At 67.8% G+C, this 15,413-nt stretch overlaps 5 protein-coding genes across 5 annotated transcripts; 1 reads left to right on the top strand and 4 right to left on the bottom strand.

The window, feature by feature from the left end:
• Nucleotides 1-1,106: 1,106 nt before the first annotated feature.
• EMIHUDRAFT_234862 (hypothetical protein) lies at nucleotides 1,107-2,087 on the bottom strand (the record flags this gene model as incomplete). Its single annotated transcript, XM_005780635.1, has 1 exon — nucleotides 1,107-2,087. The coding sequence occupies one exon, from the start codon at nucleotides 2,085-2,087 to the stop codon at nucleotides 1,107-1,109; it is 981 nt and encodes a 326-aa protein (XP_005780692.1).
• Nucleotides 2,088-2,642: 555 nt separating this feature from the next.
• EMIHUDRAFT_234860 (hypothetical protein) lies at nucleotides 2,643-3,313 on the bottom strand (the record flags this gene model as incomplete). Its single annotated transcript, XM_005780634.1, has 2 exons — nucleotides 2,643-3,188; nucleotides 3,269-3,313. The coding sequence occupies 2 exons, from the start codon at nucleotides 3,311-3,313 to the stop codon at nucleotides 2,643-2,645; spliced, it is 591 nt and encodes a 196-aa protein (XP_005780691.1).
• Nucleotides 3,314-3,833: 520 nt separating this feature from the next.
• On the bottom strand, nucleotides 3,834-5,568 carry EMIHUDRAFT_234859 (hypothetical protein; the record flags this gene model as incomplete). The annotated part of the gene is made up of 3 exons (XM_005780633.1): nucleotides 3,834-4,159; nucleotides 4,555-4,616; nucleotides 4,949-5,568. 3 exons carry the CDS (start codon nucleotides 5,566-5,568, stop codon nucleotides 3,834-3,836), a joined length of 1,008 nt encoding a protein of 335 aa, XP_005780690.1.
• A 580-nt stretch (nucleotides 5,569-6,148) lies between these two features.
• Nucleotides 6,149-7,820, bottom strand: EMIHUDRAFT_234858 (hypothetical protein; the record flags this gene model as incomplete). The annotated part of the gene is made up of 4 exons (XM_005780632.1): nucleotides 6,149-6,233; nucleotides 6,319-6,560; nucleotides 6,771-6,884; nucleotides 6,969-7,820. The coding sequence occupies 4 exons, from the start codon at nucleotides 7,818-7,820 to the stop codon at nucleotides 6,149-6,151; spliced, it is 1,293 nt and encodes a 430-aa protein (XP_005780689.1).
• A 964-nt stretch (nucleotides 7,821-8,784) lies between these two features.
• Nucleotides 8,785-10,514, top strand: EMIHUDRAFT_468697 (hypothetical protein). The gene is made up of 4 exons (XM_005780631.1): nucleotides 8,785-9,456; nucleotides 9,626-9,710; nucleotides 9,791-9,844; nucleotides 9,911-10,514. The coding sequence occupies exons 1-4, from the start codon at nucleotides 8,807-8,809 to the stop codon at nucleotides 10,376-10,378; spliced, it is 1,257 nt and encodes a 418-aa protein (XP_005780688.1). The 5' UTR covers nucleotides 8,785-8,806; the 3' UTR covers nucleotides 10,379-10,514.
• Nucleotides 10,515-15,413: the final 4,899 nt, after the last annotated feature.

The raw sequence follows: 15,413 nt of genomic DNA, 5'->3' as shown, positions 1-15,413 counted from the left end.
TCAGCGCAGCAGGAGCATTGCGACATGCTGCACAACGCCAGGGACAGCACTGAGAAGCTGGCGCCAGTCGCCCACCAGCATGTCTCAGCACCGGGTGAGGGAGCATGCTGCGCACGCTGATGCAGCACGAGGTCACCACCAATCAGGCCCTCACGCCACTGCACGGCCGCCCTCGAGCACCAGCAGCCGCGCTGCGCCATGCTCAAGCTCAGGAGGCCACCCTGCTTCTCGCAGCTTTGTGCAGCGCAGCGAGCGAGCAGCGCCGCACCAGGCGGACCCATGGCATGCTCAGCCAGCCGTGAGGCGGAGGCAGGCCGAGTGAGCGCGAGCCGCGCGGGAGGCCATGCGCCGCGCACCGGCGAGCGAGCGGCACGAAAGAGTGCAAGTCGCGCATGCTTGTGCGTAAGGACATGATATCTGCTGGCTCCTGACTCATCCCCCAAATCCCCCACCCCTGTGGCCTGAAACCTTACCATTCCACCACCTCACACACACACCTCCCCTAGGGCTAAGCAGTGCGCGAGCCCACCCGACTTCAGGCGAGACGTCGACCACTCCTCGGGAATAGTTCTGTCAGTGGCTGCACTAGACGCCCATAGAGGCGCGCGGCGCGGGCGGATGACTAGGGGAGAAAAAGCGGAGATCCTAGCTCGCTGGGAGACGTGCGCAACCTAAAGTTGGGAATAGGGGAGAAGTGTCAGTGTGAGGGGAGGGCGTACGCCGGCGTTTTTGCCTTTGAAAACTGAACAGTTTTTTTGTGGCCTGAGACATATGCGCCTCTCTAGTACTTGCCCAGTTGGCGGCATGGCTCTAAACTAACGTGTACTGACGTACGCCTACGCGGCGCCGAGCCAGCCTTCGTTCGGCCGGGCATGTAAGGGGAGCGGGGTTGATCCGGGTTGCGGATGCTTCTCTCCCGCGCGCGGCTTCGAAAAAAAGAAATTTGAGCGCGACCCTGTCGAACCTGTCGGACCTTGCACTATTCTACGTGGGGATACTGGAGCTAGGCGCACAAGCGCATGCTTGGGCACGCGGGCGTCGGTGCACAAACGACCTGTACCTTAGCGGTCCCTCCCAGCCGTCTCAACTACCAAGGCACAGTGTTCTCACGCCCACTTCTTCGCCTCGGTCGCCGTGCTCGCGATCGGCACGCGCGGGAGGAGGCCGCAGGAGCGTGCGAACAGGAGCGTGGCGCAGAGCGCGAGCGTCACCACGAAGAGCTTGAGCTCCGGCGGCTCGCGAAGGGCGCCGGCGCCGACGATCGCATGCAGGGCAAAGGTCGTGCCGGAGAGGAGTGGGATGGAGAAGAGGAGCAGGTCGCGCGGAGGAGAGGGCTGTGGCGGCGCTGAGAGCGCCAGAGCCGCGAACGTCGAGCCGAGCATCAGCGCGCAGACCGCCGCCAACTTGCTGGCGCCAAAGGCGGTGCAGACGACCCGCATGGCGGGGTCCCAGACGAGTGCGATTGTCGGCCCGAGGAGTACCGGCAGCGCGTGCGACTTGAAGGCGGTGAGCTGATAGACCACGGCGATTCCCCAGCCGAAGGCGAAGTGGAAGTAGGGCGCCATCACCGGCACGCCGAAGAGCCGCTCGCCGAGCGCCTCCATCACGTGCGGTGACGCAACGAGGCCGCGCGCGTCGAGCCCGAGTGGCCCCGCCTGCCAGATGGTGCAGCCAGACGCGACAAGGCCATCGGCCGCCGGCCAGCGCCACCAGCCCACCAGCGGACCCTGCGCTTCGTACACTCCGCACAGCCCGAAGAAGAGCATACCGCTGAGCAGAGGAAAGGCCCACGAGCGTTCGTCGGTCAGGCGGCGGGCACAAGTCACGCCCGTGTAGACCCACGGAATGTACCAGAAGACCGAGTTGGCCGAGGAGCACGTCGAGACGTTGACAATCCCACTCGCGTGGCAGTGCGTCCCTCCCAACCGCAGGCTGAGCTGCTCGGTCAGGAGGCCAAGCGCGAGCGACGCGGCGGCGAGCGCAAGCTTCCATGGCGAGCCGCGGGTGTGCGCGAGCACCAGAAGCACCAAGGTGAAGACGAGCACATCCAGCGAATGGACCGAGCCCGGAAACTCGTCCACCGTCATAGGCGTCTTCGGGCTATACACACCCCACATTCGTCGCGGGGGCGCGGCGTAGAGGCGCTCCGCGCCGGCGACGCGAGCTGCGCGCGCGCGTGCTGCGTCGCGAGGAGCGCGTAGCGCGAAGCCTTCATGTAAAATAAACGCCCCAAACCGCGCGCGCGTCGCGCGTCCTTCATCACAAGTTGCATTCGATCTTCACATAAACGCACTGGATCTTCACAAGCTCGTTGGTCGACACAGGCGCGGACTGGCACGTGTTACCAGCACCCTCCCGGCACCTGAAAACCGTAAAAGGCCAGTGTGTGGCTGTGCAGTGAGCAGTGTTTTTCGCGGGTCTGTGTGTGGACACAACATGCACGCACTGGCGCGGTTGTGTTTGGTTTGTTCGGTTGTGAAGCGCGTGCGATGCCGATATGCAATATGGCCATGCAGCGAGATGGCCACAAGGGCTGGGCTGTCGTTCGAACCTTACTTAAGAAGTATAACACAGCCTAAAATGAGAACATCTCTCATTTGACATTTCACCAGGCCGATTTCACAACGGCTTGGACCCGGGCCCTACCCACCGCCATGCAGCGCAGCTGTGGTGTGCTCCTCACTGCCAGACACCTCCTCATCGGCGTGCGAGCGCCACGACAAATAAACGAGCCAACCGAAGCTCACGGCCGCAACGAGGCTGATGCGCAACTCAGGCGGCGTGAGCGTGAAGTTGACCAGGTGCAGCGCCGGCCAGATGCTCCAGTACGTAGTGAGCACGTCGTGAGCGTCGGCGCGGTAGCGGGCTAGCCCGTCGAGAAAACTACCCTCGCCGAGCACTACGCTCTTGAAGGGGTAGTAGAGCGGCAGGTATATCAGCGGAACGTGCACGAGGCTGTCCGCGAGCACCTTCTTCAGACCGGTGCGCAGATCCTGGCCGCTCCCAAACAGCACCGTAAATGCTCTGTTGTAGATCAGATGCTGCCCAACACCGAGGTAGAGGCCAGAAAAGGCGGCGAAGGCGGCGTTGCGCGGCCAGTCCACGCCAGCCGCGGACTCGACCTGCGTCTGCGCGATATAGTCGGAGGCGGAGCCCTTCACTGTGCAGACGGCGGCAGCCGACGCAGCCTGGTATGAGGAGTAGAGTGACGTGAGGACGGCCTTTGAGTGCCGGCTGTGTGCTGTGCTGGGCCACAACTCTAACACACCGGCGCCGCTTTCGCGAAGGCGCGGAAGCCGCGCAAAGCGAACATCAGAAGGGCCGCGTGCGGGGCCTGCGCTTGGATGTCCCCGTCGGGCGCTCGGTGTGACCACTGTAGTATGCGGCCGGCTTGTTCCCCAGCCAACAAGAATTTTCGCAGCTCAAGAAAAGAAAGAAAAGGCACGACGAGAAGGGGGCGACCGCGAGGTGGCACGAAGGTTGAAGCGAGGCGACCGCACACAGAATACATGTAGGCCTTGCTAAAAGTTGGTTTTCTAAAAACGTGTCACACAAGTTCGACAAAAACAAGGAAGCAGAGATCACAAGACAGCTCCGGACGCGGCTCTCGGGAAGCGGAGGGAGAGCAACCCGCACAGTACCGACACCACGCATAATAGGTAAAAGGGCAGGTGGTAGTCCACCGGCCACGGCCACGCCCTCGCGCCGCCGCTCTCCAAGGGCTCGCCAGAGTGGCGGAGGGCGAGCGACCACACGGAGCCGACAGCGATGGGCGCGGCGGCGCGGCCGGCGGCGAGACACGAAGAGGCGATGCCATTCCACAGGCCCTACGGTCATTCGCCGCCGCGGAGAGTGACGACGCGGAGATTGGGGAAGCGGGCCAGCGGTGGTCGTCTCGCCCGCGGCCTCTCGCCCACGGCGAGGGCGGCGTTGAGGAGCACGGCCAGCGCGGGGAAGCCGAGCGGGCCTCCGAGGGATCGGACGAGGGAGATGGCGACGACAGAGGCCCACAGGGGGAGGGCGCCGAGCCGCTGGGCGGAGGTGAGCTGGGGCATCAGCACGTTTGAGAAGAAGTAGAGGCCCGCGGCGGCGCGGTAGACGGCAGCGGGCCCGTGGCGCGCGGCGAGGAAGGGGAAGGAGAGCGAGCCGGCGATGAGGCCTAGGCGCACAAGAGGGCGCAGCCTGCCGCTGCCGCCTCTCTCTCAGAGCCTCTCTCACAGCCTCTCTCTCACAGCCTCTCTCTCAGAGCCTCTCTCTCACAGCCTCTCTCTCACAGCCTCTCTCTCACAGCCTCTCTCAGAGGGGCAGCCGTGTCAAGGCGACGGGGGAGGGGTCGGGGCACGGGGACGGCGAGGCGCCTAGCGAGAGCGGCGACAGGGCGAAGCCCGTCTGGTCGGTGGTGAGGCCGAGCCCCTCTGGCCGCGGCGCCGACGCGAAGAGCGGAAAGAGCTCGGCGCCTGGGCAGCCGAGTTGTGGCAGTCAGGCCGCGGTTGCCTCGGCGGCGGGAGAGGGGAGCGGGAGGGGAGAGGGCGCAGGGGAGGCGCCTCCCGCGACGAGGAAGCCGTAGCCGCAGTGGGCGGCGCACAGCGCGCCCATGCCCGCACTGCACCGCAGGCCTGGGGCGGAGCCCCTCCCGCTGCCAGGAGAGGGCGGAGGAGGCGCGGCCGGCGCGGCGGAGGCGCCGAGGAGGAGTGGCGCGCCCAGCCCTGCCGCCTCCGCGGACGGGGCGGAGGTGTGCCGTGGCGGCGGCGGCGAGGCATCGCAGCCCTCCGCCGCCCCTCCACCGCCGCCTGCCGCCGCCCCGCCGCCGCCGCCGCCGCCGCCGCCGCCACCGCCGCCGCCCTCTGCCGGCGTGAGAGGGGCCGGGCTAGGCGGCTGGGCGCTCGGGGAGGAGGAGCATGTGGCTCGCGGGGGCAGCTCGAGCCAGGCGAGAGAGACGGCGCCGCACATGCAGACGGCCGACGCGGCGGCGCACGGAAGGAGGTACGGGTACGTGTCGAGCGGCGACTTGCGGACGGCGGGGTCCCAGGCGGCAGGGCGGGAGAGGAGGGCGCCGAGAAGCGGCCCGAGGCCGAAGGCGAGCGAGAAGACCAGGCCGAGCAGTGAGAAGGCGCGCGCACGCTCCGCCGGCCGAGTCACGTCGCAGGCGGCGGCGGCGGCGACGCTGAGGTTGCCGTGGAGCGCTCCGGAGAGGCAGCGGGCGCCGATGGCGAAGGGGAGCGAGCGCGAGACGCCCAGAGCGAGTGTGGCCGCGGCGAGGGACAGCTGGCCGAGCAGCATGACGGGCCGCCGGCCGAAGCGGTCAGAGGCGTGGCCCCAGGCCACGTTGGCCGGGATCTGCAGCAGGTTGTACGAGGTGCCCAGCACGCCGACCCACATGCCGACGCTGCTCGGCGGCACGCCGAAGCCGGCCACCATGAATGGCAGCATCGGATAAAGCATCACGGAGACGAGGCCGTCGCCGAGCCGCACCAGGAGAAGGATGAGGACGGCGCGCCAAGGGAAGGGCGGGTCTGCCTCGGCAGCGCCCTCGGACGGGTCGTCGCCTGCAGCACACGTGCTTGGCATGGCGAGCAGAGATCGTCTGCCAGTGCATCAAACGTGAGGACGCTCGTATCGGATAGCACTCGGTCGAAACACACTCGGTCGAAACACCTCTCCGACGCGCGCCTCTCTCGCTCGGCAGAGAAAAAAAGGCGGTAACGATATGGCCCTGCGACCGCGCACCCCCCAGGGCTAGGGCTCTCTTGCCCGCAACCCGATCCCAATCATCCGGCCCGCTGGGTGCGCTTCTCAGCTCCCCGGCCCTGGATGTGCGGTTAATGACTGCACTCCAAGTGCTCCAAGTGCGGCGACTCCAAGTGCTCCAAGTCCAGTGCTCCAAGCGCTCCGCTGGGTGCGCTTCTTAGCTCCCCGGCCCTGGGGGTGAGGCTGACGACTGCACTCCAAGTGCTCCAAGTGCACCGGCGGTGTTAAACCGAGGTGAAACTGGAATTTCAAGCGAAGTACTTCGACCTGACCAGCCCCCCAGCAGAGTGTGTACTGCCGGCCGCGCAGGCCCCTTGCGCGTGTGCTTGCGGCCGGAACCGGAACCCGTCGATCAGAACCCTCACATCTCCCGAGCCTCCTCGAGCGCCGGCAGCGCCCACTACAGCCCCTGCGCTGCCCTGGCCCGCGCCCTCGGCGGCCTCGCCGTCGTCCGCCGCGCCTGCACCGGTGTCGGCAACGGCATCCTCGTCCGCGTCCGAAGCAGCGTCGCCGTCGACGTCGCCGCCGTCGCTGCCGTCGCCGCCGCCGCCGACGTCGTCGAGCTGGTACCCAGCGGAGCGATACAGGGAGAGCCGCTTCGATGCGAGGCGGGCGCAGTACGCACCGCCGTCGACCACGTCGACAACAAGCGGCTCATTGGCCGCGCCGCCGCGCATGATGCGGCCCACGCTCTGCTCCACGTTCGCCCGGGGCGTCGCGAGCACGAGCGTGTCGAGCGCGGCGATGTCGAGGCCCTCGCTTGACATCCCATAGGTTCCCAGCAGCACGCTCTTCTCCGCCGCATCCCGCAGCTGGCTCGCCCGCATGCCGCCCAAGTAAAAGTCGACGCTGACCGCGCCGACGGCCGCCGCGCCCGCCGCCGGCTGCGAGTCCGCCGCCGGCTGCGTGTCCGCCGCCGGCTGCGAGTCCGCCGCCGGCTGCGTGTCCGCCGCCGGCTGCGAGGCCGCCGCCGGCAGCCGCGAGGCCGCCGCCGGCGAGGCCGCCGCGGCCGCTTCGAGCACGAGCGGCTGCAGCGAGAGTAGGTGGGCCCTCCGGTCGCTCAGCACGAGCACCTTCCTGCCAGACGCCGCGAGCGCCGCGACCAGCGCAGCGACGCGGCGCGAGCGCCGCTCGTCCTCCGCAAGGGCCGAGACGATCTCGACGCCGCTGCCGCCGCCAACAGCGTCGCCGCCGCTGCCACGCAGCCGCCGCACACGCACCCTCCTTGCGGCGGCTGCACCACGCGTGGCGCTGAATGCGGTGGCGCCCATGAACCAGTGCAGAACCTGGGTCAGGCCGTCGGAGCGCGTGGCGGTGGCGGAGAGCCCGAGCAAGCGGCAGCCGACGCCGCCGACGCCGAAGAGGAGCGAAGAGAAGGAGCGCGCGCAGATGTGGTGGCACTCGTCCACCACCACGTGACCAAACCCGCCGAGCGAGTACTCGTCACCTCGGCGCGTGAGGGACTGCAGCATCCCCACCACCACGTCCGTGCCGTGCACCTCGGCGACGTTCTGCTTGATCCGCCCGATGCGCGCCTCCGGCAGAAAGTGGCGGATCCGCTCGATCCACTGCTCCACCAGGAACTCCTTGTGCACGACGACGAGCGTCCTCTGCCCGACGTCGGCGACGAGCCGCAGCGCGCACACCGTCTTGCCGCCGCCGCAGTAGAGGCTGAGGATGCCGCCGCCCTCGCGATCGTACGCCTCGCGCATGGCTCGCACCGCCTGCTCCTGCAGCGGCGTGAGCGAGCCCCGGAAGATCAGCGTCGCCGCCTCGCCCGCGCACAGGGCTGGCCTGGCCGCCTCGCGCAGCGCGGGCTTGAGCGGAAAGTGGCGCGGCACAGAGATCAGGTGCTCCGTCTCGCGAAACACGGCAAAGGGCGGCGGCGCGCTCCATCGCGGGTTGCGCGCACTCTGCTGCACAGTCAACGCAGCTCGCAGCTCGGCGAGGTCCTCCTCCCCGAGCAGAGCCTTTGCGAGCCTCAGGCCTCCGAGCCCGGCGCGCCCGGTTGCCGCCGATTCGTCCTCGTCGCTGTCCGCGCCGCGCAGCACGTTGCTGCGTCTCTTGGGCATGGCTCTAGCACCCTGTGTGGCCGGGGACCGGGAGGCGTGGTAAGTACATCGTCGGACTAGGACGACCCCGGCTAGTCGCCGACCACACCCACAAAGAACCCTGGAAAGACCGCAGGGCGGGACCTGTTCCTTTTTACCCATCTCCTTTTAGGTATATTGTTGGCAGACAAGACTCAGAGCTCACACAGAATCACAGCGGGAGGAAAGCGGCGAGTCGCAATTCCAGGGGTCGTTGTGGCGGGCCACCCTGTCCAGAGAGGCATGGATGGATGCCAATCTGGGGTCTCTCGACCGAGTCTGATTTCGCCTCGCCGCCTCCCGGTGGTGGCTGTAGAGCCAAAGCGGCGGAGATGGCGGGGGAGGGCGGGGAATCGAGGAAAGCACGACTCGCACCGACCCTTCACGAACCGAAAGGCTGCACCCGGGGAAGGCACAGTAATCCGGGCACGTGTTGGGCGCCCCCCCCCCCCCGGGGGCCCCGTTCCGTCTGGGGCTAGGTCGGCTCAGGGCCCCGTCCACTTCCCTCCCACTTGGCGCGTGATAATGGGGAGATGCCACCCAGGCCAGCCAGGGCAGGGGCGGGGGCGAGGGCGGAGGCGCTCACCTCAGGAGCGACCCGAACACAGCCCGCCGCACCCCGCCCCCCCCCCCGCCGAGTTTGATCGTCACATAACAGATTCCTGCCGGATTGCTCTTGTGTCGCGTCAATAAATAAATAAATACAAGGGACATCCCAAGCTAGGGCTGGGTCGAGGACAGACACGTCCCCATGTCGCGTCAAACTTCAAGAAAAACCAAAGCATCGAATCTTTTCCCGCCGAGCTCCCTTCTACCACGACTCCCTAGTTCTTTTCTGTGTTCGTGCCAGTGCGCGCCAGTCCCGTGCCCAGTGTTGTGCGAGGGAGTTTTGTTGTAAGATTCTTTTCTGGGAAGCCCACCAGCATTTCGCACCTGCGGTGGCGACGCCCGGCTGGGGCTCGCCTGCTATGCTCGCTCTCTCAGCCCTCTCTACCTCTTTCCTAGTCCCCGCGCTGCGCGCCAGCCCGCCGCTCTCCTCGCTTCCAGCGCAGTCCGCCGGCCTGTCGCCCGCGCCGCCCGCTGTCGTTGCAGAGGCGGCTCGCCGCGGCGGTGGTGTGGTGCGGATGGAGGAGACGGAGGGGCCAAGCGAGACGCTACAGGCGCTCGGCGTGGCCGGCGGCCTGACGGCCTTCTGCTTTGCCTTCTTCTACGCGCTGACGAGCGCCGGCGTCGACGATGTGGTCGCCGGCAACCTCTTGCTCGTTGCGCTTGCCGCTGCGGGCGCCGGCCTCTTCTTCTTCGACGGCGGCGCGACGCAGGCCGCCCTCGAGGCGAGCGCGGTGCAGCAGGTTGCAAACGAGGAGGGCGATCTCATGGAGCAGGCGCCGCTGCTTCCGCCCGCGAGCTTGCCCGCGGCGGCGGTCGCCACTTCCACAGCGGCGGCGGCAGCCTCGCTCGAGTCGGAGGGTGTGCTCTTCGTCGACGGACTGCTCGAGGCGTCGGAGGCTGCGCGGCTCCGCAGCCACGTCGAGGAGTGGCTGGAGACGGCGAAGACAGAGGCGGCCGACGACACCGCTCCGGAGCAGCGCTTTGGAGGCGTCCTCTCCCGCGCGAGCAGGCGCCGCAGCAGACGAGCCTAGCAGACGAGCCTGCCGCCGCCGCAGAGCACTCTGCCGCGCCTCGCCCCATCCCCGCCCCATCCCCGCTCCCCACTGTCCGCGGGTACGCGTCAGGGACGTGTCAGGGACGCGTCAGTGCGTGAGGGACGTGCGATGGACCACTCGCAGGTATGACCTCTACCTCCCGCTCGACCCGCCCGTCGCCTCCGCTCTCGAGGCTTGCGCTGCCCAGCTCGCGCCGCTGCTCGAGGAGGTGAAGATTGGCCGCGCTTAGCCGAGCTTGGCCGAGACTAGCCGAGATTATCCCCCCCCCTCCTCTCGCCGCCGCTCGAGGAGGCGCTCGGCAAGAGGAGTGTAGGGCGCGTCGTTGATCAGTGTGCGGCCCTGGTGACTGGAGGCGTGGAGGCTTGCTGGTGACCTGCTGGTGACTTGAAGCTCACCGACGGACCGCAGGTGCTCGGCGAGGATCCGGAGCTGTTCGAGCTCTCTGCCCTCATCTCCGACCGCGGCGCCCCGCGCCAGCCCGTCCACCCAGACACGGGCTTCACGCCGCAGACGGCGCTGCTGACCGCCTTTGTCGCGCTGCAAGAGGTGACGCCCGACCTCGGCCCGACCTTCTTCCTCGCGGGCACACACACGCGCGCCGCGCACGAGCGGTTCAACGGCGAGCCCGGCGAGAAGCTGCAGCTGCTCCGCTCCTCCCCGCGCCGCATCGGCACCCTCCCGGCCGGCGCAGCGACCCTCTTCGACTCGCGGCTGCTGCATGGCGGCGGAGAGAACGCGCAGGGCCGGCGCGTGCTCTTCTACTTCACATTCAAGGCGCGCGAGTCACCGCGCCTCCCCAAGGGCTCGCTCCTCGCTTCGCTGCGCTACCGCCATTCGCTGCGATCCCTCCTCGGCGCGCCGGCCGCGGCCGCGTGAGGACTGCACGCCCCGTCGGGAGGTATATTGACATAGCACGCAGCTAGGGTCCCTTGCGAGCCCGGGGTTGTCTCTCATATCTATCAAAGTCCGCGGGCAGCACTGCGGGTAGTCGTTGATATTTATCGAGTGCAAGTGGCCCGCGGCGGAGCCCCGCGCCCGCCGTCCGCGAGCGAGAGACATAGGTCACATATAGCCTGTCAGTATGAGATGCATGTGCATCTCTCACGCAGAGCGAGCTCGGGGCCTCGGCGACGACGCACTATCACGTATCCCCGGTATCTCACTGCAAGAGCGCAGTGTGATGAGCTCTTATATAATGGTCTTGCAGATCCAGATGGTAAATAAACAAAAATGGACACACTTCACTTTGAGATGGGTAAAAAGGAGCAGGCGGCTTGCAGATGGTAAAGTACTGGGCTGGGTTTTTCAGTGTATGTAGCTCTTACGTACATTCCCGTAGGAGACTCTGCTGACAGGGTTTGCAATGAGGAGCGACCCGATGGGTTTCTCGGAGGTTAGTGCACCACTAACCGCCGAAGCGCAAGCGCTGGGAGCAAGAACACTACGACCTGGGTCGGGCTCATACTAGCACCCCACCTCGCGAGCCGACGTTCTGGCTCAGCGAGGCTGCTGCGGAGCACTCGCGGACCGGTTCTTCTGGTCCAGCGAGGCCGCTGCGGGGCACCCGGCGGCTCGGGTCACTTCTCATCGCAAACTCGGTCGAGCAGGAGGTAAGGTGTGTGCGTGTGGGAGGCGGCGCGGCACTGTAGGAGCGGCGGTACGGCGGCACGGCGGTAACGCACGGCAGGAGGGACGGCGAATAAATGGCAAGGGCGGCGAGGCGCGGAAGGGGCGGCACGGTAAGGAGCGGCGGCACGGCGGCAGACCACGGCAGCGAACGGCGGAGCATTGGGCGGCGGGTCAAACGACTGAGCAGAGGGCGGCGGCAGGAAGGAGCGAGGATGGCGCGGTGGCGGCAGGACCACGGATAGGGTGGCACGGATAGGAGCGAGCGAGCGGCTTTTTAGGCATTGTGGGGTTGGCTCTCCCATCGACCCTCATGACCTCCTGCGGTCTCTGAGATGGACACCAGTGGGTGTGGGACCACAGCCAGGATACACTCGAAGGCTGGGTAAGCAGTAGAGGTCGATACTCGGCGCGTCCCACATGGTCTGTGTCGCTGTCGGCACGCTGTCGACAGGACGTCGAGCGACACCGGTGGCAGTGCCACCCAGGAGTGGTCGGGCGGTCTCCTGTCATGAGAGAGCCACCATGTGATCCGTATGATGATTCCTGACAACCGCCTCAGTCAACTTTCGTCACAGTTCCCGCTCTGAGAGGAGCTGCGGGTCAGCTCGACAGCTGGAACTGTGTCGCCGGCGTGCGGCGGCCTGCCTCCGGAGGTGCCTCTGAGGTGGACATTTTTTGGTCACCGTGAGAGAACGCGTTCGAATTTTTACTCCGGAACTTCAACTCCGCACGCGCACCGGCCAGGGCTACAATAGTGCCAGTGAGGCGGAGGCGCGAGTCGGAAGGCCGCGACCGTGATTTGGTTTCCCAATTTACCTAGAATCGCTGTGAACCCAGCCACGTATACACATGCAGACATGTTGAGCTTCTCGCATGCATCTGATCTCACCCCACACGGCTCTGTAACTGTGTCTTAGGCCACACGTACCACCAACCCCGAGATTGATCTTGACAGCACTCGAGGTTGTGTAAGAGCGAGACTCCTCGCCACGTAACATGCATCACAGTAGTCGCCACAAGTACGTACAAGCGCGCAAGCACATCAGCACCTCATGTTCTCCGGCTGGCAGTAGACTGGCTCGGTTTGGGTCCCCACCGAGTCGCAAGAGTGGGAGTTCGAAGCGAGCAAGATCGTCCCGCCCGGCGTCTCTGCTTCTCGAATACCAAAGCCATCCTCGAAAGTTCCATCGGCGAAGGACAGGCGGCGTGTCCAAGGCCGTAGGCCAAGGCGCTCACGAGACGAGTCGGGTCGCCACACCGTTGATCCTCGAGCATAGCTGCCTTGCAAGGTTGGGGCGACAGAGAGGATCAGGTCTGTCGATGAGTCTCGGGTGCCGCAGAGAAGCCGCTTTGCGCGAGAGAGGCGGCTGCTGACTTCGGTGACGCAAGTCACTGTGAGCCGCTCCTCGCCGCGGATGAAAATGTCCGCTCCAAGCTTGACGCTGCGCAACCCTCCAAGCTGGACGTGGATTTGCAGGTCGCCAGCTTTCGCTTCGCGCGCAAGCCGCATTCCTGAGCGAGCGGCTCGTATTATGCCGCCGCAGCAGCCACACACGCAGCACAGGCCGAGGCAGAGGCCAATGAGCCACAATAGTGACGGCGGTTGAACGCCATTATCTGTCAAGCCTTGCTGCAATGGCAGCGGCAAAAGAGGCGGCAGAGGCGGCGACGGCGACGGCGTTACGGGCGAAAGCAAAGGGGTGGGGGGAGAGGACGGAGGAGTGGGTGGACGCAACGGCGAGGGCGGCGGTGGAGCGGGTGGAAGCGATGGCGGTGGAGATGGCGGGGGTGGCGAAGGCAGTGGAGGCAAAGAAGGTGACGATGGTGGCAGGAATGGCGGTGGTGGAGGCTGCTGTGGCGAAATCAATGGCGTCCCAGGTGGGAACGAGGGCGGCGGCGGCGATGGCGGGGGCAGAGACGGCGACAACGGCGGCGGCGGCGATGGCGGGGGCGGAGACGGCACCAGCGGCGGCGGCGTTCGCGGGGGCGGGGGAGAAGGCGGTGGCGGAGAGGGCGGCGGTGGTGAGGGTTGTACGGGCGGCGGCAGAGAGGGTGGTGGTGTGAGCGGCGGAAGCAAGGGTGGTGAGGGTGGTGGTTGTGATGGTGGTGGAGGTGTGGGCGGTGGCGGCGAGGGTGGCGGCGGCGAGAGTGGCGGCGGCGGCGGCGAGGGTGGTGGCGGCGAGGGTGGCGGCGGCGAGGGTGGCGGCGGTGAGGGCGGGGATGGTGAAGGCAGGGGTGGTGAGGGTGGTGGCGGTGAGGGCGGCGGTGGTGAGGGCGGCGGTGGATAGGGTGGCGGCGGCGAGGGTGGTGGCGGCAAGGGTGGCGGTGGAGAGGGCGGCGGCGGCGAGGGCGGCGGCGGCGAGGGCGGCGGCGGCGAGGGTGGCGGCGGCGAGGGTGGCGGCGGCGAGGGTGGCGGCGGCGAGGGCGGCGGCGGCGAGGGCGGCGGCGGCGAGGGCGGGGATGGTGAAGGCGGGGGTGGTGAAGGTGGTGGCGGTGACGGTGGCAGAGGTGAGGGCGGCGGTGGATAGGGTGGCGGCGGCGAGGGTGCTGGCGGCGAGGGCGGCGGTGGTGAGGGCGGCGGCAGCAAGGGCGGCAGCGGTGAGGGCGGCGGTGGTGTGGGCGGAGGCGAAGGCGGCGCGTGGAAGATATGAAGGATCACGTGGTCAAGTAGGAGAAAGTTGGCATCTTCGGGCCAGCTTGGATCGCTGGGGGAGCCGACGCTTGCGTCCGCGAAGCAGGCTACGTACGTGCCGGTGTCCTCGTAGGCGGTGTTCGCCACGCCTTCCCACCATGGTGGCGACGCGGGCGGGGCGGATGCTGGCAGGAACACGTTGCCGGCGTAGCCACGATCGGCGTCGGCCGTGTCAGTCACTCCTAGAAGCACGATTTGCGTCATGAGATGCCCCCCTTCTAGGCGCACCTCGCCGCCGTGGTCAATGCTGGACGCGAGGGCATCCACGGGGTCGGAGGGCACCACAAAATCGTCGCCACTCAGCGAAGTTACGCCCGCTCCAGCGCAGCTAGCGGGACTGCCAAGCGCGTCCTTGCGTACCCACTTGATTACGTCTCCGGCCTCCACCGTGTCGCCAGTAATGACGATGTCCACGTTTCTGTTGTGCTGGACTTCATTCTCGGAGCTGCTGCACGAGGAAGGAACGGCCGACACGCAGATCGAGATAAGGGGAGGCGGAAATGGCGGCGTGGGTGGCGGCAAGGGTGGCGAGGGCGAGGGCAGCGGTAGATTGGGTGGCGAACTGGGCGGCGGCGGGGAAGGGGACGGTGGCGAGGGTGGCGGTGGTAAGGGCGGCGGCGGCGAAGGTGGTGACGGTGACGGAGGTGGTGGGCTCAGGAGCGGTGGCGAGGGCGGCGGCGGAGACGGTGGCGGCGGCGAGGGAGGCGGCGGGCTTGGGGGCGGAGGAGAGGGTGGCGGCGGCGGTGGCGGCGACGGCGGAGGAGGGCTGGGAGGTGGTGGCGACGGCGGAGGTGCGCTGGGTGGAGGTGGCGAGGGTGGCGGTGGCAAGGACGGAGGTGGCGAGGGTGGAGGTGGCGAGGGCGGCGAGGGTGAGGGTGGGGGGGCTGGCGGTGGCGGCGGCGGTGAGGGTGGCGGTTGAGACGGCGGTGGTGGCGAGGGTAGTGGTGGGGAGGGCGGCGGCAGGCTGGGTGGCAGAATAGGAGGAGGCGAAGTAGGCGGTGGCGGCGAGGGAGGTGGCGACGGTGGCGGCAGCAAGGGCGGCGGCAGCGAGGGTGGGTGCAGAGTGGGAGGTGGCGTAGCAGGCGGCGGCAGTGACGGTGGTGGCGGCGAGGGTGGCAGCGCGGAGGGCGGCGGCGCTGAGGGAGGCGGCGAGAGCGGTGGTAACAAGGGCGGTGGTGGCGATGGTGGCGGTGGCAGTGGCGAGGGCGGCGGCGGCGAGGGCGGTGGCGACGGTGGCGGCAGCAAGGGCGGCGGCAGCGAGGGTGGGTGCAGAGTGGGAGGTGGCGTAGCAGGCGGCGGCAGTGACGGTGGTGGCGGCGAGGGTGGCAGCGCGGAGGGCGGCGGCGCTGAGGGAGGCGGCGAGAGCGGTGGTAACAAGGGCGGTGGTGGCGATGGTGGCGGTGGCAGCGGCGAGGGCGGCGGCGGCGAGGGCGGTGGCGGCGAGGGCAGCGGCGGCAAGGGCGGTGGTGGCGAGGGCAAGGGCGGCGACGGCGGTGATGGGGGTGGTGGCGGTGAGGGGGGCGGCGGTGAGGGGGTTTGCGGGGCTGCGCTGGCGAGACCATGGCACTCCAGGTGGAAATGCCGGGGTGG

Source organism: Emiliania huxleyi (genome assembly GCF_000372725.1).
Source record: "Emiliania huxleyi CCMP1516 chromosome Unknown EMIHUscaffold_210, whole genome shotgun sequence".
NCBI lineage: Eukaryota > Haptophyta > Isochrysidales > Noelaerhabdaceae > Emiliania > Emiliania huxleyi.
This window is presented reverse-complemented; position numbering and strand designations above follow the sequence as displayed.

What these genes read in the sequence shown, in the direction of transcription:
- EMIHUDRAFT_468697 (XM_005780631.1), top strand. Translation starts at nt 8,807, where the DNA reads ATGCTCGCTCTCTCAGCCCTCTCTACCTCTTTCCTAGTCCCCGCGCTG. An exon ending in TCGCGCCGCTGCTCGAGGAG is followed by an intron (nt 9,711 to 9,790) that starts GTGAAGATTGGC and finishes CCGCCGCTCGAG; the next exon opens with GAGGCGCTCGGCAAGAGGAG. An exon ending in TTGATCAGTGTGCGGCCCTG is followed by an intron (nt 9,845 to 9,910) that starts GTGACTGGAGGC and finishes GACGGACCGCAG; the next exon opens with GTGCTCGGCGAGGATCCGGA.